General features: G+C 42.7%; 1 protein-coding gene across 1 annotated transcript in view; it reads right to left on the reverse strand.

The window, feature by feature from the left end:
* Nucleotides 1-27481, reverse strand: part of LOC309552585 (chloride anion exchanger-like) — a gene marked incomplete at both ends in the record, with an annotated part of 125337 nt that overhangs the window by 66655 nt on the left and 31201 nt on the right. The window contains 4 exons of the mRNA XM_082253532.1: nt 10650-10745; nt 13598-13675; nt 18129-18242; nt 21099-21246. Coding sequence (XP_082109658.1) covers nt 10650-10745; nt 13598-13675; nt 18129-18242; nt 21099-21246 — 436 coding nt within the window. The remainder of the gene's footprint in view (nt 1-10649; nt 10746-13597; nt 13676-18128; nt 18243-21098; nt 21247-27481) is intronic.

Raw genomic sequence — 27481 nt, forward strand, 5'->3', positions numbered from 1 at the left:
CCAGTTCAAGTGTCTACAGAATTGGCACAGCCCCAGGAATCGTTTGAAGATCTTGTTGGCAGTGGTGGTACCATGGGCCAAGTGGCACATGGGGGCGTTTCAATTTGCCATTCTATGAGCTGGGCTGTCTATGGATCAGAAAATCTTTGTGCCTATACAAATACAACAAGAACCAAAATTTTGGACATCACCACTGTGCTTCTTTTGGGGCATGCCTCTCAGGAGATAGGATGATTCTTATGGCAGATCCCAGTTTTTGGGGCTGGGGACTCTACAATCTGAGGAAACGGGTGCAAGGCCATTGAAGCGTGGTGGAATGAAGACTCCCCAATTATCTTGTATGGAAGGAAGCCTTTTCTAGCATTGCAAGCCTTTTCAGGATCTTCGTCAAGGGGGCCTGAGTGAAGTTGATTGACAGCAAGGAGACACCAGAAGCCTTTTCCTGTTACATCTTGCAACAGAAACTTTTTGCTGCGCAGAGAGCCACTTACAGCCAGTTAACATTGGTCTTCTTGCCAGGAAAGAAAAATCAACTATTGGCTCAGTCAGGCAGAATATTTTTCAACAAGTGCCACAAACCAATATTGGCCCAATGAGGCTTTCCAACAGTAGTTCTCAGGGAGACTCCACTGAACACACAGCTTCTTATATTTGCAACAGAATACCAATGCAAAGACTCTGTCATACAAGATAGGTTCACAGTGCCATGAAATTTTCTGTTTGACTTTGTCTCTCTCTGTTGTCCTTGAATATAAAGGTGCTTCTGAAATTTTGGACATGCCACACAGGTCCTTTCCACCTACCGAGAAGGCCTTGACTTTCACTGCTCCCCTAAATGTCATCAGCACCACCAAACCAGTTTCTAGTCAATTAAATTATTTTATGGCAAGGTCAGTGAAAGCACCCCAATCCAATGAGACTACGTTAATAGCCTGGCTTTGGAACAGGCCAGACTAAAGGTGTAGGGATTCTCATCCGAGGTTGTAAATGGATTTAATGGAAGTGGGTGTGGAGCTGCTTGTTATTAGTTAAGTGACTAAATTAAGGCTCCATGTACACGGGACGTTGTTAAAAGTCCCTTTGAATGCTGGAATTTTTAGGACGTTTGAAACGTCCGTTCGGTCGCGTTTGTACCCGCGTTTAGCGGGCGTTTAGCAGCGTTTGCAAGCGTTTGCGTTTAGAAGCGTTCCTAGAGGTCAAAAAAATTATTCCCCTTTAAAATGTAAAAACGCGAACGCTAAACGCGGGTCATCGCGTTGAGACGCGTTCGGACGCGTTCAGACGCGTTCGGACGCGTTTGTGCGTTTGAAACGCCGGGAAACACACGTTCGAACGCAAATATTTGCGTTCTAAAAACAGTCCCTGAACGCAACTGCCTGCAAATGACTGCAAACGACCTGGTGTACATGGACAGATAAGATAAAATGTAGATGGGTTCAGGGGCTTCTGAAAAAAACGCCCAACTGCTCCTAAACGGCCATTTCCAGCGTCCCGTGTACATGGAGCCTAAGTGTAGAGATTACTAAAATAAATTATAAGTAGCAATAGGGTCCCAGACGTCTTGATTTTAAATGCTGAATGTTTCTTTCCACAATGTAAGTTCAATATATGCCATTTAAATAAAAGAAAAGTTTTAAAACTATAGCACACTATGGGGTATGCCTGCTGTTGTTATCTTCTCATGCGAGAGATCTGGAGGGGCAGACAAAAAAAGGGGAGGACAGCCTTGGATCTGAAGCATGTGTACAGCCACAATAGCACTGTGAATGCGAATACACCACAACACGGGGGAGCACGTGTGAAGACCACCGGCACACTGCGAGAGCTGTATAATATTATATGGCCTCACTATCATCGATTTTGTACGTCACTTTAATTTTGAATCAACTTTATTTTTTGAATCAACATTTCTACTTAATATTTGTTACTTTTTTGACACAGCACTTGTCACTTTTTTACATCCTTTTATATCTTTGTATATACAGTATCTCCCAAAAGTGAGTACACCCCCCACATCTTTGTAAATATTTTATTATGTCTTTTCATGTGAAAACACTGAAGAAATTACACTTTGCTACAAATGTAAAGTAGTGAGTGTACAGCTTGTATAACAGTGTAAATTTATAGCCTAGGGCCATCTTTATGTAGAGCAATTTTTTTTCAGATCCTCAGAGTTCTTTGCCATGAGGTTTCATATTGAACTTCCAGTGACCAGTATGACAGAGTTAGAGCGATAACACCAAATTTAACACACCTTCTCCCCATTCACACCTGAGATCTTGTAACACTAACGAGTCACATGACACCGGGGAGGGAAAATGGCTAATTGGGCCCAATTTGGACATTGTCACTTAGGAGTGTACTCACTTTTGTTGCCAGCGGTTTAGACATTAATGGCTGTGTGTTGAGTTATTTTGAGGGGACAGCAAATTTACACTGTTATACAAGCTGTACACTCACTACTTTACATTGTAGCAAAGTGTTATTTCTTCAGTGTTGTCACATGAAAAGTTATAATAAAATAATTACAAAAATGTGAGGGGTGTACTCACTTTTGTGAGATACTGTATATATTTTGTTTGGAGGAATTGCATAGGAATTGCAATTGCTGAATGGAGTAAGCACACACTTAGCTGCATACTTTTTATAAATTTATGAATTTGTAATTTATTTTAGTAATCTTCACTACACTAAATTTAGTCACTTAACTAATAACAAGCAGCACCACACCCACTTCCTAGCAGTAGTCTCAGTGAGGGCAGCAGCTCATTATATATTTTTTGTTCATCCCATATAGTGGTCCTTAGCGCGCAATATATTTTCTTATTTTTTTTCTCATCCGAGGTTGTTCAGACCTTGGTGAAGACCAGAAGATCATCCATGAGTGCTACATATGAGAGTATATAAAAGAAATTTGTTTGTTTTATTCAGTAAAAGATTTCTCTCCTGTGTCCCCTGCTCTAGCCAATATCCTGGACATTTTACAGTCAGGTTGGTCTGGCATACAACTCCATTTAGGTACAGATCTCTACCTTCTCTTTCACAGACTGCAGATTGGTATGACCAGATGGTTCTTGCAGGCGACAATCTATATATGACATTGAAGGAATTCCTTGTTTTCCCTGTGGGAACAACACCCGTTTCTCTAATGGTTCCATTTCCATTGAAGTTTATCACGGTAAACTAGTTCTTCTGATAGCAAATACTTCAGAAGAAGAAGATTGCAAAAGTTTCCTGCAAGCGCCCTTTTGTGTCTATTTTTTTTTTTACCAGAAATAGTGATACTACGTCTATCTCCAAAGTTCAATTTTAAAGTGGTATCCAGTTTCTGTAACGTTCATGCGTTTTTGTTTGCGGATGGATTTACAGCTGCAGAATTATTACACTCAGTAGCCTTGTAGAGAATCTGTTGAACAACATATCCAACTCTCAGGACTTCATCACCGTGTACAGCCTGTTATATACTATATATATATTAATAGATGTTTAATGGAGGGATAGAGTATATGAGGATATATAGATGAGAGACAGGCTAATGTATGGTGAGCACTAGAAGTAGTATAGGAGAGTTGCAGGTGATGGTAAGCAGATAGGTTCTGATGTCAAGTATAGTGCAGATGGTAAGAGGACACAGATGGAGTATACTTTAGACAGAGTAACCTAGTGCAAGGATAGTTCAAGGTAGTCCCAAGAGCTAACAGTCTTATGCAGATGATAGTGAATAGATAGATACAGATAGTCTTGGTAATTGCAGTAGATGACAGTAGGAGATTGGTTAGTAAGAATCCCCTGCGGGGTACTTATCACTTAGATAGGTTAGGAAATACAATGTCCAGAGGAGAGGGGTGATCCCGTAGCGGGATACGGTTTACCAGCGAGGTTTCCGGCTTAGTTCAGCAAGGAAGGTATGTCAGCAGCTCCGACTTCTCAGGCGTAGGTGCGATGAACATGTGGGTTTGAACGAGCGATGAGTGAGAGCAAACCGGCGATTGAAATAGCCGCTCATAGCGGCGCTCGGCAGTGATGTCATCCGGTCTTAAAGGTGTATGCGTCCTTTGTATATACAAGATGGGACGCAAAGAGAGGAGAAATATAGGAACAAGGGTACCATAGGTACCGGAACATTACAGTACCCCCCCTTAAGGCCGGCTCCGGAAGGCCTCTAGAACTGGTTTTTCCGTAAATTTCGAGTGGAAATTGCGAATCAGTCTAGGGGCATGGATATCGGAGGTATCCAGCCAGGTGTCATCTTGGGGCCCATAATTCTTCCATCGTACAAGATACTGGAGTCTTCTTCTATTGAAACGGGAATCCATAATGTCTTTTATCTCAAATTCTTCTCCACCCTCCACTTGTACAGGAGGTGGAGGTGAGATAGTAGGCCTTATTCCTTGGTTAGGAACATGGGGCTTCAGTAGAGACACATGGAAGACAGGATGTATCTTGAGGTCTACTGGCAATGTGAGTTGTACTGCAGCTTTTCCAATAAGCTTCTCTATTGGAAAAGGTCCCAGAAATAGAGGTCCAAGTTTTTTACTAGGGATCTTTAGACTCAGATTTTTTGTAGAAAGCCAAACGAGATCCCCAATGGCATATTGGGGAGAGGGTTTCCTACGGAGGTCGAAGTATTTTTTTTGTTGGCTATGAGCATGAGATATTGTATTGTTGAGTAATCCCAGAGAATCCTTTATCTGGGCAAGATAATCAGATGCTACTGGATTACTTGATGGTAAGATACGTGGAGGAAGGAGTGTGGGATGAAACCCATAATTCAGGTAAAATGGACTTTGCTTAGTAGTGCTATGAGTAGCGTTGTTATAGGCGAATTCCGCCAGTGGGAGGAGATCTGCCCAATCGTCCTGTAGATACGAAGTATAGCAACGCAGGTACTGTTCAATGCACTGGTTAACTCTCTCTGTCTGTCGGTTGGTCTGAGGGTGGTAGGCAGAAGTAAGGTTACGCTCTATTCGCAGTATCTGACATAGAGCTAGCCAAAATTTTGAGATGAATTGTGAACCACGGTCAGACAGCAGTGTTTTTGGAATACCATGTAACTTAAAGACATGTTTCACAAGTAATTCTGCTGTTTGTTTGGATGAAGGTAGTTTTCGGATAGGGGTGAAATGTGCCATCTTGGTCAGATGGTCCACTGATACCAAGATGGTGTTGAATCCTTTGGAAGGTGGTAGTTCCACTATGAAATCCAAGGATACCACTTCCCACGGAACCTGGGGTATCGGTAAACTACAAAGTAATCCTGATGGTTTCGTGTTGTCAATTTTAGACCTTGCACAGATATCACAAGATGAAACGAACTTTTTTACGGTTGTCTTCATGTCTGGCCACCAAAATTGCCTAGTGAGTAGATTGAGAGTTTTAGTCATACCCATATGTCCTGCCATAGGTACATCATGCGACAATTCTAAGATCTTGGTTCGCATAGTAGGGGGTATGTATAATTTATCGATGTAGTAGAGGAAGCCTTTTGCGTCAGTAGTTAGTTGTGGTGGAGGTGAATCCAACCCTATGCTGTGCAAAATCTCCTCCTTTAGTCAGCGAACGACTCCGATAATACGTTCAAGTGGTATTATAGGAACTGAGGGAACCTCAGTGCAATCTTTCTCGGCTAGTCGTGAGAGTGCATCCGCTTTTTTATTTTTGTCTGCGGGCGTGTAAGTTACTAAAAAGTTAAATCTCAGAAAGAATAACGACCACCGTACCTGCCGGTGGGAAAGAGTTCTATTAGTCTGAAGGTATTGGAGGTTTTTGTGATCAGTATATATCAGAATTGGCAATTGAGTGCCCTCAAGTAGATGTCTCCAATTCTCTAATGCCAGTTTTATGGCTAATAACTCCTTCTCACCTACTGGGTAGTTCACCTCGGGGCTACTTAATGACTTTGAAAAGAAAGCAACTGGGTGAAGAGGTGAGGTGTTTGTTGGTCGTTGTGAGAGAACTGCTCCTACTGCCATATTAGACGCATCTACCTCCAAGATGTATTGAAGGGATGGGTCTGGATGGCATAATATGGGGGCAGTAGTAAAGCTTGATTTCAGCAGAGAGAATGCTCCATTTGCTTCCTTTGACCAATTAAATGGTCTCTTCGTGCTTGTAAGTTGTGTGAGAGGTTTCACAATCGCAGAGAAGTTTTTAATGAATTTCCTATAGTAATTAGAGAATCCTAGGAACCTTTGTAATGCTTTGCGAGTGGTTGGCACAGGCCAATCCAGAATGCAGGATATTTTGCTCATGTCCATTTTGATTCCACTTTTAGATATAATATATCCTAGGAATAGTACCTCCTCTTTATGAAACAGACATTTCTTTGCTTTAACATATAAGTTATGTGCAAGTAGTCTTGACAACACAAGTCTCACATGTTTTATGTGCTCAGGTAAGGAATGAGAATAGATAAGTATATCGTCCAAATATACTACCACACAAACATCAAGCAAGTCTCGGAATATCTCGTTTATAAAACGTTGGAAGGCTGCGGGGGCATTACATAGCCCAAATGGCATTACAAGGTACTCAAACAGTCCGTATCTGGTTCTGAATGCCGTCTTCCATTCATCCCCTTTACGGATTTGAATTAAATTGTATGCCCCTTTTAGGTCCAATTTTGAAAAGAAAGAAGCCCCACGCACCTGTTCGATAAGTTCAGGAATAAGAGGTAAAGGATAACGATCCTTTATTGTGATGGCATTTAATTGTCTGAAATCAATGATAGGCCTAAGGCTAGAGTCCTTATTGCGGACAAAGAAAAGCCCAGCAGCAGTGGAGGAAGTAGAAGGTCGGATGAATCCTTTTGCCAAGTTTTCATCCAGATACTCTTTAAGGTGAGAGAGTTCATCCTGTGAGAGAGGGTATACATGTCCGTAAGGCAACTTGCTATTAGGGAGCAGATCGATACAACAATCATAGTCCCTGTGAGGAGGTAACATTTGAGCGTTTTTCTCGAGGAAAACCTCCGATAAATCTTGATAACACTTAGGAATAATGTCATCTGGCAGTACAGACAGGATCTTATCATGTGTGGGGAGGTTACACGTTGTCTCGCAATAGTGGGAAGAGAAGGCTAACGTTCTTGTTTTCCAATCGATGATTGGTTGATGTATTTGTAACCAGGGAAGTCCCAAAATGATTGGAAAATGTGGCGAAGTTAATACATAAAAGGTGGTGGTCTCCACATGAGACTCGTCAGCAGTTACAAGAAGTGCCTGTGTCTGACTGGTGATAGGACCAGAGGATAAAGGTGTACCGTTAATAAAACTAACGGAGACAGGTTTGGGTTTTGAAATAATAGGTATTTTATTATGGGAGACAAAACAAATGTCAATGTAGTTTCCACAAGATCCTGTGTCAATCATAGCCTTGGTGGTGATCCTAGTTTGGTCCCACTGCAATGTTAATTGAACAAAAAGATAAGGATTAGGAAAGGAAGTTGTGAGTCCCCCTAGCAAGACATTTGAACACTCACCCTCTTTTCTGCGGACAAGAGGACAGTCGTTTACCAGATGATTCGGGGATGCGCAGTACATGCAAAGATGTTCGGTTTTCCTCCTGGCACGTTCAGAAAGGGTCAGAGGTGGACGTATCATTCCTACTTCCATAGGAGTAGGGTCAGCAGGCAACATCCGAGAAGGACTGGAAAATGGTGAGCCCATCTTCTCAGCCTTTCTTTCTCGTAGTCGTCTGTCAATATTGATACTGGTCTGGATCAGTCCCTCTAGAGTGCCAGGTAAATCCGCTCGGGCGAGCTCGTCTTTAACGGCCTCAGATAGGCCGAGTCTAAACTGCGTTCGCAAAGATGTGTCGTTCCACCCTGAATCAGGGGACCATCTTTTAAAATTCGCCACGAAATCTTCAACAGGTCTCCTTCCTTGTTTTAGGGCCCGTAACTGGGTGTCAGCGGTACTCTGCTTGTTGGGGTCTTCATATAAAGTAGCAAGTTGTGCTAGAAATAAGGGATAAGAATTGAGGAGTGGATCATCCTTTTCAAAGAGAGCATCTGCCCAGGCCCGGGGTTCACCCGTTAAATAGGAGATGATGGTACAAACCTTAATTTGGTCAGTGGTGTAGGTTAGAGGTTTTAACAAAAAAAACAATTGACATGCGTTTTTAAATTCACGGAATTTGCTCCGATCACCAGAAAACACTATAGGAGGGTTTATCTTAGGCTCACGGGGCTGAGCAGCAGGAGGCTGTGTGAGACGGCCAAGCTGCTGTCTCAAGGTTTGATTGTCATTTTTTACCTCTGTAAGTGCATGGATCAATGCATCTACTTGTTGTTTTAATTGTAGTACATGAGTGGATAATTCTGCTGAATCCATATTTTTTTTTAAAGGCTCGTTCAATCTGTAACGTTCATGCGTTTTTGTTTGCGGATGGATTTACAGCTGCAGAATTATTACACTCAGTAGCCTTGTAGAGAATCTGTTGAACAACATATCCAACTCTCAGGACTTCATCACCGTGTACAGCCTGTTATATACTATATATATATTAATAGATGTTTAATGGAGGGATAGAGTATATGAGGATATATAGATGAGAGACAGGCTATTGTATGGTGAGCACTAGAAGTAGTATAGGAGAGTTGCAGGTGATGGTAAGCAGATAGGTTCTGATGTCAAGTATAGTGCAGATGGTAAGAGGACACAGATGGAGTATACTTTAGACAGAGTAACCTAGTGCAAGGATAGTTCAAGGTAGTCCCAAGAGCTAACAGTCTTATGCAGATGATAGTGAATAGATAGATACAGATAGTCTTGGTAATTGCAGTAGATGACAGTAGGAGATTGGTTAGTAAGAATCCCCTGCGGGGTACTTATCACTTAGATAGGTTAGGAAATACAATGTCCAGAGGAGAGGGGTGATCCCGTAGCGGAATACGGATCACCAGCGAGGTTTCCGGCTTAGTTCAGCAAGGAAGGTATGTCAGCAGCTCCGACTTCTCAGGCGTAGGTGCGATGAACATGTGGGTTTGAACGAGCGATGAGTGAGAGCAAACCGGCGATTGAAATAGCCGCTCATAGCGGCGCTCGGCAGTGATGTCATCCGGTCTTAAAGGTGTATGCGTCCTTTGTATATACAAGATGGGACGCAAAGAGAGGAGAAATATAGGAACAAGGGTACCATAGGTACCGGAACATTACAGTTTCCAGCGAGACTGGGAAGTAGTCCCTCCGAGTTTTCGCACGAGAGTCACTGGGTGCACAGCCGGAAGACTTCAGTTCCTTACACATGGTCAAGCTACTAACAGTGGACAATCTTTTCAATAAGCCATCAGGTCCTCAAGAGTCATCCACTGTTGGATTACCAGGGTGATTAGATTGGCTTGCAGGAAGTAGGCTTTTCTGCTCTGAAACAGTTGCAAGCTTATTTGATTAGAGGGACAGCAGCCTTTGGGGCATTTATGCCAAGATTGCTTGAAAGATCTATGTAACACAGCTAGCTTAAAGTTCTTGCACAGCCTTCATTCAACCTTACAAACTAGATGTGCGGTCAGCAAGTTTGGGACAAGAGAGATCAATTATTTTTTGCTTTACCAGCTTTTCTTTGATGGTCACTGATGGTCAGTGTCTCTTTTCATGTGCATATTCAGCTATGGTATATCCCGTTGTGTGCTGACATGAGGTGGGTCAGGAAAGATTGAAAATTGTTATCAAATACTTACCATAATTTTCCTTTCCTGGCCTATCCTCATGTCAGCACAGGACTCCCTCCCTCGTAGCCTGTCACAGGCTAGGTTATCGAACATTTCAGTTGGAAGAGGGGCTGTCTTTTATTTAGCTAGGAAGAGGTGGTCTTGTGGGCTCCAGAGGAGATGTTAACCCGTTGTGTGCTGATGTGAGGATAGGCCAGGAAAGGAAAATTACGGTAAGTATTTGATAACAATTTTCCATTATCGCCACAATGTGGAAAAACACAGGGTAAAAATAAGACCTGTGTCACACAAGAGAGAGGTTTTTACTATTTTGACTACATTTCCGCATTATTATTTTTAAATATAGCTGATATAAATAGCTTAGTTTAGGTTTCCTTTAATTACCTGCGCAATTGCCTGTAGATTGAGAGATAGAAGATTATCAGTGTCAGTCACTCTGCTTCTTTTGCATTGTGCAGTACTGTCAGTCTAACACAGGGAATATGCTCAGAAAGTGGAGAGCACAAAGTATGAGCTCATTAGTATGTTGCCATTGCAGCATAATTCACAAAAGTGGATAAACTAATTTACAAATTTTCTGGTTGTTAGAAATTTTTTCTTATGTATTTCAACTGCTTGTTCAGATTTCTCTTTTAAAGTCAGCTGAACTCATAGGTAAATAATGATTTATACTGTGATACCTGAAATGTTTCCTGCAATTGTGTTTCCCATACTGAACACGTTTTGTTGTGCTCATTGGCACCGGATATTGTTATTATGGTTTGTAAAATTACTAATAAGTTCTGTTTAAGCATCTGTAAGTGAATTCCTTTTTTCTTTATAGGAAGCCCATAACCTTGAGGGTTGTTTCATGTGGAATGCTATGATAAAACAGTTAGATAACTTATATTATGAGAACCTGATGAGGGATCTAATCGTATGTGGAAAGTCTTTGTATGTGTCACATGGATGACAGTTAATAAAGATTTATATCACTTACACAATCAAATTTATCCTTCATCCACAGTGCAGGCACTTCCCTAAACTGCATCATCATTCCCTTTAAATTAATGAGACATATAGCTCCAAGTACGGACTAAAAAAGAAAAAAAAGGCATTATATTTATTTGTATAGTTCATTTATTAACACAAGCACATTTTTATAGCAGTTTAAATATTGTTCTTGCATATTTCTTTTATATAATGTTTAGTTCCATACAAACACGTGGGTGAAAACTTTTTGTGTGCAGTCTATCTGCCCAATCTTAGATAACAAAGGAATTCAGATTGTATTCATTAAATTAAGTGAACAGCCACATTGCAGGGTTAACACAGTTGCTATTCAATAAGTAAATAAACCTAATTATGGGTCCCCAGTGGTTGAAAAAGTCACACATTATAGTATGTTTAATTATCGATTTATTTAAGACATAGAAGAAGTATATCCAATGGTGGCCATACATGCTTTTATAAATATTAGTTTTTTTTTCCTATTGATCTCTTTAAACAAGAGTAAATGATCTATGATTGACAACCCATTCAATCAATATGTCAGAAACAGGAAAGTAGATCTTGATTGATAGTTAAGATACAATTGTAATGTACGATTGTGAGTTATCGATCGCATCTTTGTTTGCAGCATGTAAACTCAGTCATGATCTGATCTACTGGGATATATTCATATTCATAAATTATATATTTTATTGCTGCAGATTGATGCAAAATAAGTGATAATACTCTGCCCTGGCCGAGCCGATCAACTCAATTCGATTTAATCTGATTGAAAAATTAGTCCAAAATGATCGAAAAGTTATGGCTTTTTCATTATTTGCAGAAGAAGGTATTTTGATTGAATTGCATGTTGATTGAAAAAAAACATTGAAGCGTGCATGGCTGACAAAAGACTGGAGAGTTTATATGTATTCGGCTTTCCACTGGTATATTTGCAACAAATATATACATATATTAAAATTGTGCATAATCAGATCTAGAAACATGTAGATATGTCACTTGTTAGTCTTATTAACTTTGTAACATGAAATGTTTTCGTGTAATTAAAGAACTAGAAAATAATAAAAAAAAACGTCAATGACATTAAAACCTAATCGTGAAATATGCAACTTGTCCTTTGAAGCAGTGCTAATTTTGACATCAGATTTCAATTTAGTTTTAGTCATAGTCTTTTGACTAAAATGCCATTTTAGTTTTAGTCATATTTTAGTCAACTAAACTCTCCAGTACATTTTAGTCAACTAAAGTCTCTAGTACATTATAGCTGACTAAAATCTAATGGGTTTAGGTAAATTGTAATGCATTATTTAAGCATTTCTCTTGAATTGCCAAACTTATTAAATACTCCTGGAGTGAAAATCTAAGAGTATGTATTACTTATAGTATTAGGCCCCTTTCACATGGGGCAGATCCATTTTGACAGACTCTGCTTGCTCAGCGAGGATCGCTTCGTTGATCCCCGCTGAGCAGGCGGATGACAGGTCTGTCTCCACTCACTGTGCAGAAACGGACATGTCAGAGTCCCGCTCTCCTCTATGGGGAGATCAGATTAAAATGGACAGCATATACATTTTCATCCGATCCCTTCCGATCTGACCCACTTGATAAATGGCGAACGTATCGCCACCCGTCTGTTTTCAGTGTATCTTGTCGGATCGGATGCCAGACAGGTGTCAGCGGATGCATGTCAGCTGACATTTCCCTCCCCATAGAGGAGAATGGGTGTCCCGATCGAGTCCGCCTGATCATGTGAAAGGGGCCTTAAGGTTCGAACATGCACTACAGACACAGATTTAGCCTTATATAATGTCTTTATAAATAAAACATAACAAAACAAACAAAACATAATAAAAAAAAGTTCCACAAACAAACAAAAATATTGCCCCCTACTTTTTCTTATGTGATAGTGCAGTGTTTATTTTGACATCAAATTTCAATTTAGTTTTATTCATAGTATTTTCACTAAATTGCCATTTTAGTTTTAGTCGTATTTTAGTGATCGGAATTGTTTTAGTTTTAGTCATATTTTAGTTGACTAAAATAGTGTTAATTTCGTCACCGAAAATATTTTGGGCAACTAAATTAACACTGCTATGAAGTGCCACCCCTTATCATAATCAGAGGGATTTAAGCTCATTAAGTTTCTGCCATTTTGGACTACATTTTCGAAGTTATTTCCCAAATTTGTATAATTTTTTTAAAATATCAGGACTCTAAACTAGATCAGATTTCCAGCCATGTATTTTCATGTTCTTTATGTTTCTTTCAAGAGCCCATGACAAGCTGGTTCCATCTGACTCTAAGTATAAGTATATAATGAGATAGGACAAAGGGTAGTGCAGCTGAATGTAGCTGTTTGGGTTAAAGAGCACCGAAGAATATTTGTAAGATGTTGCTCATACTGTTCTTTATGTCACTCAACTCTATTCATTCACTGCTATGTCTACCTCTATCCATACTTCTCTTGTGCCTGCTATTATGTTACATATGTTTATATCAAGAATATCAGGATATGAATCCAATGACTGGCAATTATAGAAAGTTGAATAAAAGGTTAAAACAAACTTGAAACAGTAAAACAGACATCTCTGGTAGTAATGTTAGCCTTAGAAGCCCCCAAAGAGCTTTTTCTATGTATTCCAATGGAAACCACTAGAATGTGCATACAAATAACAGAATTAACTTAAAGTCTAACACCATGCTTGGCCCAAATGACCTATTTACTGTACTAAAAGGTATGCTTTCTGGTTGTGCTGTAAAACTGCCTCTACATACAGCATACAGCTATGTGTTTCAGAAGTGGAACATGTACTTCCCTTCCCACACCTGGAACAAAATAGAGTTGGGCTGAGCACTTCTCATCCATTCACGGAAGCTTTAATTCAATAAAAAATCTTTATCTTTTTACATTGTGTAGTATAACAAAGGTGTAAATACCTTAGGTAAGGCTTCTAGAAGGAATCCAATAGACAAAGTAACTATCATAACAATTAGAGCAGAGATAAGACCAGAAATCTGCAATGATAAAATCAGTTAGTTTTGTTTTGAGAACTGCTATGAGAAAATGTCAAAACTGACAAAACCGTTGTTCTGGATACACACTATTTTTAACAAATGTTCCTATAATCAAGTATTGTTTAAAGATGAGCATCAGGCAAAATACATTTTGTCCATATACAAGAGGCATGAACAGCATTTTGTTAGTTGAATTGTGGTGCCCTTTTTTTTACTTCCCCAATACTTGTGCAGTAATCCAACTCTCCGTCAGGGTGCCAGAAAACCAGACCACACGGAGATGCAGCTAAAACAAGGCAGTTTATTGGAGCAAACAGCAATAAACACACAGCAAGAGAAAGGAGCGAGATCAGGAAAGCTGGGGTCAAGTCCAGAAGCGTGTGGTCATTCAAGCCGGGATCGAGCCCAGAAGCGGGTAGTCACCTAAGCCGGGGTCGAGTCCAGAAGTGGGTAGTCTGCCGATGCCGAGTCATCTGCCGATGCGGGGTCGAGAGCCAGGAGAGTCGTTAGCCAAGCCTGGTCTGACACGGAGGAACACAGAGAACAGAAGACTTCTAGCAGTAATGCACCTTGGAGCACCAATGCAAAGGCAGGGACTGCAACCCATCAGGTGATTGATATAGTCAGGTGTGCAGCAGAATCAACACTGTGTGACACCCAAGCAGCAGACAAGTGATGATGCAATCAGAGTTTATAAGAGGCAGCAGTCTGCACATGTCCAAGATGACTGCCAACAGGAGGGCAAAGTAAGACCTTGACAGTACCCTCCGGTCAATGACTCCTCCGCTGCGGACCAAAAATGGTTTCTGAGGAAAGCGAGCATGGGAAGTGCGGAGAAGGGCGGGAGGATGAACATCAGTGGAGGGAACCCAGGGGCGCTCCTCAGATCCATAACCGGTCGACCACCATGAGGATAATCATGTAACCTTGAGACGCGGGAAGTTCCACAATAAAATCCATGGCCAGGTGAGACCAGGGAATGGGATGCATTAAGCCCAAGGGAAGGTGCCAAGGAGATTTGTTTTGGGTACAGACCGAACAGGCAGCCACATACGAAGCAAAATCAGTGCGGAGAGACAGATACCAGAACTGACGGGAAATGGGTATCGAGTCCAGAAGCGGGTAGTCATCCAAGCCGGGGTCGAGTCCAGAAGCGGGTTGTCTGCTGATGTTGGGTCATCTGCCGATGCAGGGTGGGGAGCCAGGAAAGTTGTCAGCCAAGCCTGATCAGAGAACAGAAGACTGCTAGCAATGATGCACCTTGGAGCACAAGTTCAAGGGCAAGGACTGCAGCATCATTACTGTGCGATACCCAAGCAGCAGACAAGTGATGATGCGATGAGAGTTTATAAGAGGCAGCAGTCTGCACATTTCCAAGATGGCTGCCAACAGGAGGGCAAGGTAAGACCTTGACACACTCACACCTCTATACCTCCTACAGACCAATCTTTACACTTCTTCTGCGGCCCTTTAAATTGATAACTTTGTCATAACCTAAAGTAGCATTCCAGTCAAATCCTAACTATACCTAAACCTACTCCCACCTAACTGCTAATTGTATTCTGTGAAAAGAAAGAGCTGTCTATACTTCCCTACTCTGAGGGTGATGTGGTCTAGTCACATGATCTCCAGCAGCCGGCTTCAGTGAAGAGGAGAGATCGCTGACTACAGTTGCTGAACCTGTCTGATGACATCACCTATAGGCTTACTGTGGGGAATCTGTTGTCAATTGTCCCCCTTCTACACTGAAGCCGATGCTGGGAACTGATTATGTGACATGATCGGAGCGCCGTCAACATAGGTAAGTATAGACATCTTTCCTAGGTTATGAGTGGGGGTGGGAGTAGATTAGGTATAGTTAGGATTTTAATGAAATGCTAATTTAAAGTGTCAATAAACATAAAAGTTTTTCTTTTAGTTTTGGATAGAGTGGAGATTAATTGGAACTCTTGAAAGGTTCTATTGCTATCTTTGCCGCTATTGACCCTCTCTATTTGTCCTGTTTCTATTATCATCAAAAGTGAAATTAAAAGAAAATCCCACAGAATAGTAGTTTAGAATAGTAATAAAGTGGAAATCTTACAATGGGGACATTAGTTCTTGTGACCCTGGTGCCACCCTGAGATTCTCTCACTTTGGAGGGATTTCCTCTCATTTCCTGTTTTAGCAATTGGACAGGAAATAAAGGGAAATATCCACAATTAGACAAGGCAATTAAAAAAAAAACAAAAAAAAAACAGTTTATAACCCTTCTTTACTCTATTAATGAAAAAAAAAGTTTTGTCTTTAGTTACACTTTAGGACACACTAAATCCACAAAAGAATGGCTCAAAATGAAGAGATGTAGGATTATTGACTCCCTCCAGTCAAAGCCCTGATTTGAATCCCATTGAAATGTTGTGGGGAGTTTTGAAAGTGGCAGGTCATGCTAGGAAACCCACAAACAATGTGCAACTAAAGTAAGTTTGCATAAAGACACGATCAAAAAAATTTAATATCAAAAACTGGTGGACAGTTATGCAAAATGCAAAATTAATTTCTGCTCAAGGGGGCAATACCAGTTTCTGATGCCAAGGGTGTATTTACCTTTTCCACAGAACACCATTGCATCTATTGCAGTCTATTGATAATTTGTGAAATGATTGAAAGGACATTTCTTTAAAGGGCAGGTTATTCAAGTATATTACCTTTTTCATGTGACTGTATTACAAAAAACTAAAATCAAAATACTTAGATGCAAAACAGTTGGGCATAACATATAAGACGGGACTTCCTTTTGCTTGGGTCACATCCGGTGAGGTACATTGCTCTGCGTGGAATGCACACTGGCTCCGATCTCCTAGGGAGCAGCGGTGGTTCCGATATTGCTGTTTGGCTGGCCATACCTGGTGCCAGATGGGGCACTGCAATATGAGTGGACACTGGGATTTATATTTGTTTTACATTTAATAAATGTATTGCACAATGATATTCTCTTTTGCCCCTTTGTCTGAGTCGCATATTAAGGTGATATTAACCATTATTTGGGATCCGCCCTGGAGTGACAGAATGTCTTATTCTGGCTTATTATTGAGCACATAATTGACCTGCTTAATATTAAGGGGTCAACTGCAGTGAGTAAGCATTTTCTATGGGAGCACTCAGAATCACAGTTTATTTGGTGAAGGGTGGATTGAAGTAGCATATCATTTAGAGTGCAGCATGGTCACAAGTAAATTAAAAGACGTATTAATGATTGAATTTTCAGCATGTGTTAAGGAGAATTCACATGCCTGGACTCCCTTTATGTGGTTCATGAACTGTATATATTTTTTTCATATGGGATTAACCACTTGCCGACCAGCCGCCATAGTTTTACAGCAGCAGGTCGGCTCTATTACGTGAAATTACATACCTGTACATCGCTTTGTGTAATAGATAGTGGGGGCATGCACGCACCACTGAAGGCACGCACATGCACTGGTTGGCCAGAGGGAGAGCGTCCGGCAGACGCGATGTTCGCCAGCCACCCGCGATAGCTCCCCATGGAGACAGAATGACGGTCTGCCTATGTAAACAAGACAGACCGCTGTTCTGTCAGAGATGAACACAGGGATCCTGTGTTCCTCCTATTTAGGAACACAGGTCTCTGTATTCATCCAGTAAGTCGATCCTCCATACAGTTAGAAAGCACTCACTAGGAGCACACTTAAACCCTTGATCACCCCTGGTCTTAACCCCTCCCCTGCCAGTGTCATTAGTACAGTAACAATGCATATTTTAACACTAATTACTGTAATAATGTCACTGGTCCCCTCAAATGTTTTAAAAGCATCAATTAGGTGTCCAATCTGTCTGCCGCAATGTCGCAGTCCCACTAAAAATCGGTGATCGCCGCCATTACTAGTAAAAAATAAATAAAAAGGACATAAATCTATCCCCTAGTTTGTAGATGCAATAACTTTTGCGCAAACCAATCAATATAAACTTATTGGGATTTTTTTTACCAAAAATATGTAGCAGAATACATATTGGCCTAAATTGATGAAAAAATGTGATTTCTTTATTTTTTGGGGGGGATGTTTTTTAGCATAAAGTAAAATATATTGTTTTTTTTTTTTCCAGAATTGTTGCTCTTTTTTTATTTATAGCGCAAAAATAAAAACCACAGAGATGATCAAATACCACCAAAATAAAGCTCTATTTGTGGGAAAATAAATACATCAATTTATTTGGGTACAGCTTTGCACGAGCGCGCAATTGTCAGTTAAGATAACTCAGTGCCGTATCGCAAAAAATGGCCTGGTCATTAAGGGGGTAAAACCTTCTGGTCCTTAATTGGTTAAATATGCACTTTTTAAATAGATATCAATGGTGTATGTATATAATATATTTTCTCAGCACGTTTTTTAATGCTACTTTTTTGGATTATTGTTATATATGGTCAATAAAACCTCTTACAACATTATGGTACCTGGGATTTTCCTCCAGTGCTTTCCTGGACAGCTGACCTTGACAGGGCCGTGCTAACAGCAAAACCTTTGAAACAGCCACAAACTATGTTCCCTAATCCAAATGCCACTAATTCCTGAAATGAAATACACACACATTTTTTTACCAACATTAACAAGAAATGAGATTTTTTCATATTTAATCATATAAAAAAATCCACATTTACTGTACCAGGTGAACATAAACTCCATGTTCAATTCCTAACTCTAGTTAAAATATTTTAGTTTTGGATAGAAAAAATGAATCATGTGTTAGGCTTTATTGCTGCTGGATTTTCTTTTGAGACTTTCATTACTTCCTGTCCCAGGGGCCACAACCTTTGGGATATGAAGTGTGGAAAGCGTAAACTTATGCCATTCTAATAAACTGTCTTATTGCTGCTTGTGTTCTCATAATAGAAATTCCCGTCTTGGTGACCGATATTTTTTGCTGAAAAATTACTTAGAACCCCCAAACATTATATATATCTATATACATCTATATATCTATATATATATATAGATAGATAGATAGACAGACAGATATATGTATATATCTCTATATATATATAGATATATATATATATATATATATATATATATATATATATAGATATATACAGAGGCGGCTCTAGGCATTGTGAGGCCTTAGGCACCCCCTTTGCAGAGGTTAAGGAAGAACCCCGAGGCCAAGCATCTAATTACTGCTGCTTGTGTGGGTGGGATGTGTACTGTGGAAATCGCATGGGATGAATAGGAGAGGGATGGGACTGGGAACCATGGGGTAGGGGAGAAGGAGGAGGGGGTAAAAATGGGGGAGTGGGTAGATGATGAGGGATAGGTAGAGGAGAACTGGAGTTAAATTGGGGGATCCTGATCTGTATAGCAATGAAAAAGGAGAAGGATTTGTGCTCGCATGAGGGAAAGAAGGGGGGAGCAAGAAAGAAAGAAAGAAAGAAAAGGAATGGAGAGAGAAAGAAAGAAAGGAATGGAGAGAGAAAGAAAGAAAGGAATGGAGAGAGAAAGAAAGAAAAAAAGGAGGGGAGGGAGAAAGAAAGAAAGAAAGAAAGAAAGCAAGAAAGAAAGAAAGAAAGCAAGAAAGAAAGAAAGAAAGAAAGAAAGAAAGAAAGAAAGAAAGAAAGAAAGAAAGAAAGAAAGAAAGAAAGAAAGAAAGAGGAGAGAAAGAAAGAGGGGAGAAAGAAAGAATGAAAGAAAGAACGAAAGAAAGAAAGAAAGAAAGAAAGAAAGAAAGAAAGAAAGAAAGAAAGAAAGAAAGAAAGAAAGAGAGAGGGGAGGGAGAAAGAAAGAAAGAAATGAAAAGAGCTGGAGGAAGGGTGCCCCTTACATGAGAGTACTCACTGGAAGGGGAAGGGAGTGGATGGATGGGATGGATCAGGTGCCATCTTTCCTCTTCTGGCTCCTGGTCTGCAATCTTCCCGCCCACACCTCCCCTTCTCAGAGGAGAAAACTGTCGGAGAGTGTGGGCAAGCACAGGTGGAAAGGGCGGGAGGAGGAGCAGGTGCGTCTCTCTCTCTCTCCTCCCCATCTGTGTTCTGTGAGGGAGGGGGGAGTGTCAGCGCTGCGGCTCTAGTATTTGGCTGTGATCCGGAGATGTCAGTGAGCGCCTATCCCCTGGTGATTTGCTTCTGATCGCAGCCCCGAATCATAGCGGATTGTACCGCTTACAGACCGGCCGGGACTGTGCTGATGGCAGGGAGATTCCTGCTCCCAGCCTCAGAGGTGGCTCTTTAACTCGGCAAATTAGGCGGCCGCGAGGTCCCTGTGAGCGCGAGGCCTTAGGCAAATGCATAATTTGCCTAATTAGAGAGCCGCCTCTGGATATATATATATATATAGATATATATCTATATATATATAGATATATATGTATATATTTTAGCAGAGACCCTAGAAAATAAAATGGTGGTCGTTGCAGTATTTTATATCACACTGTATTTGCAGAGATGACGCTTTAAAAATTTTTAACAGTTACCCGTTTAGATTTACAGAGGAGGTCTTGCGCTAGAATGAATGCTCATGGTGATACCTCACATGTGTGATTTTAACACGGTTTACACTGTCTAAAAGACCCTAAACCCCTCCTCTGCAGTATTAAAAAACACCAAGATCGGGGTTTCTGAATACTTTGGATTTTTTAAAACTGGTGCCGTTGGCTGCAGAGTAAACCAGAAATGATGTCCTGACGTTGCTTCCGGGTTACTACATCAAAGACCTGATCAAAGCCGATTCTTTCGGGTCTCCGGCCAGCCGGCTGGTCACTCGGTTCTCTGGGTGAGACAGGAGACCTGGGCAGAGCAGCAGAAGGCAGGGGAAGGGTGGAGACGTCCCTTCCCGCTGCTTGTAATAACAGCTGAGCGGCTGCTTACCTGCATCAGTTTTTATTACAACAACGGAGACTATCAGCTCTAAAAAACGGTACCAGGGTGATGTCTGCAGCTGCAGGCATCACCCCGGTACAACCACTTCAGCAAAATTACCGTACAGGTATGTGATTTTGTGGGAAGGGGTTAAATTAAAACTTCAGGCAAATGCAGGAACACATTTGAGATACATATACTGTATGCTTACTATTTTCCTAGCAAAATTATTTTTAATTCTGGTCAGCCAAGCTTCGCCTGGCACATTCACGTTAAAACTTACTGGAAAAGCCTTAGTGCTTCTTGGATATCCACTCTATTTAATAGACAATGGTGATGGTGCTGTTTGACTGTCCAACAAACAGACTGGAGGTGACACAGGAAACTGCTTTTGCTGATCCAGGAGATAATTATAGCAACTGCTCACCTTTTTCAATTATGAACCATACATTTTAAACAGTAAACCTATATGTATTTAAATTGTGATTTTAGCTGTTTGCCTGGAATTTAACCTTAAACAGCTTTGCACCATTGTATACTCTAAAAGGAATAAATCTTGAAAAAAAAAAAAAATACCTGGTTTCCATTTATGGGGTAATCGTGTTTGATTGAATAGACTCTGGCAACAGAAAATCCAACGGCAAAGGCCACGATAGCAATAGTAAAGGCCTCAATCATACATTCTTCGAAAACAGATATGCTTGGTGTTATGGGAGGCTGATATCTGCATATAAAAAAGACAATGGGGTTTTAAAAAGCATGTACGTGGAAAATATATACAGTATCTCACAAAAGTGAGTACACCCCTAACATTTTTGTAAATAGTTTATTATAACTTTTCATGTGACAACACTGAAGAAATGACACTTTGCTACAATGCAAAGTAGTGAGTGTACAACTTGTATAACAGTGTAAATTTGCTGTCCCCTCAAAATAACTTAGCACACAGCTATTAATGTCTTAACCGCTTGCAACAAAAGTGAGTACACCCCTAAGTGAAAAATGTCCAAATTGGGCCCAAAGTGTCAATATTTTGTGTGGCCACCACTGTTTTCCAGCACTCCCTTAAGCCTCTTGAGCATGGAGTTCACCAGAGCTTCACAGGTTGCCACTGGAGCCCTCTTCTACTCTTTCATGACGACATCACGGAGCTGGTGAATGTTAGAGACCTTGCGCTTCTCCACCTTCTGTTTGAGGATTCCCCATAGATGCTCAGTAGGGTTTAGGTCTAAAGACATGCTTGGCCAGTCCATCATCTTTACCCTCAGCTTCTTTAGCAAGGCAGTGGTCATCTTGGAGGTATGTTTGGGGTCGTTATCAAGTAGTGTCAGTGGGGTGGGGAGTAGGAGCTGGTTACACACCTGGGAGACTGAGCTGGAGAAACAAGTGTTTGTGTGCTGCATGGTAGTGTCAGGGTTACCTGATCCGAGGCCGAAGTGCTGAGAGGGCTCCCCTTGCAGCTCAGTGCGGCGCACCCCTGGATATGGTACAGAGGGTGTGGCGCCCCAAGTGGCACGGGTTACCAGCTGCAGGCAGGTAGGTAGAATCAGGAGCAATCTGAGAGCGAACTGGAACAGGCTGGAATCACAGCAGAGTATGTCTTTCAAGGGCTCTGAAGCAGCCGGGCTACCTTGTGCCAAGGAACAGTCTCTAGTAGCGGGGACAGGTACTGGCCGTGGTCTGGGACTGGAGCAGGCAGCGGGAACCGTAGTACAAGCCGAGGTCATGCACAGGAGACAATCAGAATATCCGAGGTCTTGAAGCAAGCCGGGGTCATACACGGTAGGTAACGGAAGCAGGGTCAGTGGGAGAAGCCAAGGGTCAAACCAGGAGCAGGAGATCAAATGGAATCAGGAACAAGCCGAAGTCACAACAGGAAATCCAAACAGGAAACAGGAAGCACAGAACACAGGAAGCTGAGAGATAATCCAGCAATGAGTCTGATCCTATGGCATCCTTTTATAGGCCATTTCCCTGACAGGCCAGCAGAGGGCTATGTCAGTTGAGTCAGGAATGTCCATTGCTATTACTGGCAATGTTGCCAGTTCTCCTACGGCCATTTCCCTGACAGTGCCCCCCCCCAAGGGGCAGCCTCCGGATGCCCAGACGGGCCAGTCTCTCTGAGTGTCTGTTGTGGAACTCCCGGATCAGTCTAGGAGCGTGAACATTATCTGCAGGCTCCCAGGAATTTTCCTCTGCAGAATATCCCTTCCACTTGATGAGGTACTGGGTTTTTCTACCCCTCTTTCTGCAATCCATTATGGCCTCCACTTCGTACTCTGTTTCGCCTTCCACCAGCACTGGAGGAGGAGGCAATTCATCCCTACCAGAAAAAGGACTGGGTACAACTGGTTTTAGCAGAGATACGTGAAATACTGGGTGAATTTTGTAGGAGCTGGGTAAAACCAGTTCGAAAGCCACAGGGTTGACCTCCCTTTTGATCTCAAAGGGTCCAACGAATCTTGGACCCAGTTTCCGGGATGGGCAGGAAAGTTTCAGATTAGCTGAGGAAAGCCACACTTTGTCCCCTTTTTTTGAAGGTAGGTTCGTTTCTTTTCTTTTTATCATAGAACCTCTTGTAATCTGTTTGTGCTTTCTGGATGGCCTCCTGAAGGAATAAGTAGTTTGTCCGCATAGAATCAATCTGGTCTTGGACTGCAGGGACCGATGCCTCAGGAAGGGTATTGGGCAAAAAGGAGGGATGGAACCCATAATTCGCCCAAAATGGGGACTGGTTAGTGGCGGCATGTACTGAATTATTGTATGCAAACTCCGCACATGGGAGAAGGGATATCCAGTCATTTTGGGCAAAAGTACAGAAACAACAAAGATACTGTTCTAGAGTCTGGTTTGTTCTTTCTGTCTGGCCATTGCTTTGGGGATGGTAAGCGGAAGAAAGACATATTTTAATGGACAAGGTCTTACAAAGATCCTTCCAGAATCTGGAGGTGAACTGTACTCCTCTATCAGAAACAATATCATCCGGAAGCCCATGTAGTCTGATTACTTCCTTGATAAACATTTTTGCTGTTTCCGGGGCTGATGGAGTGCCGGTCATGGGCAAGAAGTGGGCCATTTTGGTCAGACGATCCACTACCACCAAGATGGTAGTAAAACCCCCAGAGGAAGGTAAGTCAACATAAAAGTCCAATGAGATCATCTTCCAGGGTTGCTCAGGGATGGGTAGAGGCCTTAACAGACCCCAGGACTTGGTGTTGGACCCCTTGTAGCGCTGACAGACCACACAGGAGCTAACATAAGACTGGCAATCCTTCCTTAAATTGGGCCACCAGAAGGAGCGTTGGATAAGCTCAAGGGTCTTTCGTACACCAAAATGTCCGGCCAGCTGATGATCATGGAAAGTCTTTAGAACTTGGAGCCTGACTGGTTGGGGAACGAAAACTTTGTCCTGGTGCCAAAGAAACCCGTCTCGACTCTCCAAGGCGGGTACTTCTGTGTCCGCATACTGGGTGGATGCCTGTTTAATTGAGGATTTTAATTCTGGCTGGATCAGGAAAAAATGTTGTGCTGACAGAATGGTACTTGGTTCCACAGACTCAGGGGTATCAGGGAACATTCGGGAGAGGGCGTCAGCTTTCCCATTCTTGGAGCCTGGTCGGTAAGTTATGTGGAAATTAAATCTTTAGAAAAATAAAGCCCACCGGGCCTGTCGTGGTCTCAGACGTTTAGCGGCCCTCAGGTATTCTAAATTTTTATGATCCGTGAAGATCATAATTGGGTGGGCGGCACCTTCCAATAAATATCTCCACTCCTCCAAGGCAGTTTTAATGGCCAACAGTTCTCGGTCACCCACGTCGTAATTTCTCTCTGAGGGGCTCATCTTTTAAGAGAAAAAGGCAATAGGGTGGAGTAAGGCCTTAGGTCCTTGGCGCTGAGACAAGATGGCCCCTGTGGCTATTTCTGAGGCGTCTACCTCTAATACAAAGGGTAAAGCTGGATCTGGGTGCTGTAAGACTGGTGCAGAGGTGAACAGTCCTTTGAGTTTGTCAAATGCTGCCTGAGCTTCTGGGGACCATTTGAATCTGGTCTGCTGACGAGTCAGCTGAGTAATTGGTGAAATGATAGCTGAAAAGTCTTTTACAAATCTTCGGTAAAAATTAGCAAATCCTATAAATCGCTGAACACCCTTCTTATCTGAAGGGGCTGGCCATTCAAGGATAGCTTTCACCTTTTGTGGGTCCATTGCGATTCCCTCGGTAGAGATGATAAGACCCAGGAATTGGATGGAAGTCTTTTCAAATTCGCACTTTTCTGCTTTAATGTATAAACCATGCTTCCTTAGAGTTGCAAGGACTTTTTTCACGTGAGCTCTGTGGAGATCCAGGGTAGCAGAGAAGATGAGGATGTCATCTAGGTAAACGATTACGAAATAGTCCAGAAATTCCCGGAAAATATCGTTTACGAAGTGCTGGAACGTGGCTGGGGCGTTACATAATCCGAATGGCATAACTAAATATTCAAAATGTCCGAACCGGGTCCTGAAAGCTGTTTTCCATTCATCCCCCTCTCGGATACGAACCAGATTGTAAGCTCCCCGTAGGTCAAGTTTAGTAAAGAGCTGGGCAGTTCGGAACCTTTGGAAAAGTTCAGGAATGAGGGGAAGTGGGTACCGGTTTTTAATAGTAATTTTGTTAAGTTCCCTGTAATCCACACATGGCCTTAGTGAACCATCCTTCTTCCCGACAAAAAAAATTCCAGCTCCAGCAGGGGAGGAAGAAGGGTGGATGAATCCCTTTTCAAGGTTCTCATCAATATACAGTCGTAAAGTCTCTAGCTCAACCTCAGATAACGGAAATATATGCCCAAAGGGGATCTCGGCACCGGGAAGCAGTTCAATGGGACAGTCGTAAGGCTGATGAGGTGGGAGAACATTAGCCTTCTTCTCATCAAAAACATCCAAAAACTTGTGATAGACTGTAGGTATAGCCTGACCGACATCTGGAATTGATTGGATGGTTGAACAACTAACGGGACTGCTAACTCCGGGAACGAAGCAGTGTTGCAGGCAGTAGGAAGAGGGAAAGGAAATCTCCTTCTTGGCCCAGTTGATCTGAGGATTATGGGCCTGCAACCAGGGAATTCCCAGGATGATGGGGAACATGGGAGAGCAAAGGATGTCAAAACAAATGAATTCCTGGTGCCCAGAGTCTGTTATTGTGAGGATGGGCTTGGTTTCCTGGGTGACAAGTCCAGAACTGGGCAAGGAACCATCGGCCAGATGCACCTCAAGTCGCTGACGTTTATTGCAGAGGGGTACACGGAGTCTTCTTGCCAAAGTCAAGTCCATAAAACAGCTGCAAGCCCCCGAATCAACTATGGCTAGGAGTCGGACCTCCTCTTCCGCCACCTGTAGTAAAACAGGAAGAACGAGATGAGACGGAGAAGATCCGGATACTTGGAAGTAAGAACTTTGTGGGAGGAACTTACGGGGTCTCACGGGGCAGTTTCGTAGGAAGTGTCCGGACCCTCCACAGTAGAGACAAAAATTGGCTTGTCGGCGGCGTTGTCTTTCATCTGCACTCAGTGAAGAACACACCAGGCCAATCTGCATTGGTTCATCCTCTGCATGAATAGCGGGGGAAGGCGCTGGTGCTGAAGTTGGAGTGAAGTGGTAAGGGGCCCTAGGCAACATCCAGGTTGGGCGAGAAGTCTGTGAGCGCTCAGACCGACGCTCCCGGAGGCGCCTATCGAGCTGGATAGTAAGTTGAATCAGTCCCTCCAGGGTAGTGGGAGTCTCTACCCTGGCCAGCTCGTCTTTAAGAGATTCGGATAATCCCAGACGGTATTGGTACCTAAGGGCCGCCTCATTCCAGCACGTATCAGCAGACCACTTGCGGAACTCTACTGTGTAATCTTCAGCGGGGCGTTTTCCCTGCTGGAGGGAATGCAAGGTAGCCTCAGCCGTAGCCACACGCTGAGGATCATCATACAGTTGGGCCATTAGATCAAAGAAGGTGTCCATAGAATTGAGAGCAGGGTTCTTTTGCTCCAGCAGGCCATGGGCCCAGGCCTGGGGCTCCTCCAACAGTAATGAAATCACAAACCCAACCTTTACAGTCTCTGAAGTAAAAGTCCTAGGCTGGAGGGCCAGGTATAGTTGGCAGGCGTTTCTGAAGGCCCTGAATTTCTTCCGATCACCGGAGAAGCGTTCCGGTATTGGCACCCGTGACTCTGGAGGAGGAACCATAGTGTGGGAGGAAACCGGCTGTCCTGTAAGGGGTGGAGCAGAAACTGTGCTGGTGGATGGAGGACTGAGGTCCGCAGGAGAAGTTGTCAGATGTTGCAGTCGACCTTCCAGTTGGAAGTATCCCTCCTGTAGACGCTGTACTGCCTGGGTGAGGGCAGTGACCTGCTGGCACAGAGCCTCGAGTGGGGAAGCACCTCTGTCGGCCTCTGACATGGCTGGATTATACTGTCAGGGTTACCTGATCCGAGGCCGAAGTGCTGAGAGGGCTCCCCTTGCGGCTCAGTGTGGCGCACCCCTGGAGATGGTACAGAGGGTGGGGCGCCCCAAGTGGCACGGGTTACCAGCTGCAGGCAGGTAGGTAGAATCAGGAGCAATCTGAGAGCGAACTGGAACAGGCTGGAATCACAGCAGAGTATGTCTTTCAAGGGCTCTGAAGCAGCCGGGCTACCTTGTGCCAAGGAATAGTCTCTAGTAGCGGTGACAGGTACTGGCCGTGGTCTGGGACTGGAGCAGGCAGCGGGAACCGTAGTACAAGCCGAGGTCATGCACAGGAGACAATCAGAATATCCGAGGTCTTGAAGCAAGCCGGGGTCATACACGGTAGGTAATGGAAGCAGGGTCAGTGGGAGAAGCCAAGGGTCAAACCAGGAGCAGGAGATCAAACGGAATCAGGAACAAGCCGAAGTCACAACAGGAAATCCAAACAGGAAACAGGAAGCACAGAACACAGGAAGCTGAGAGATAATCCAGT

This window comes from Pelophylax lessonae, assembly GCF_965119305.1.
Source record: "Pelophylax lessonae genome assembly, chromosome: 4".
NCBI classification, from domain to species: Eukaryota; Metazoa; Chordata; class Amphibia; order Anura; family Ranidae; genus Pelophylax; species Pelophylax lessonae.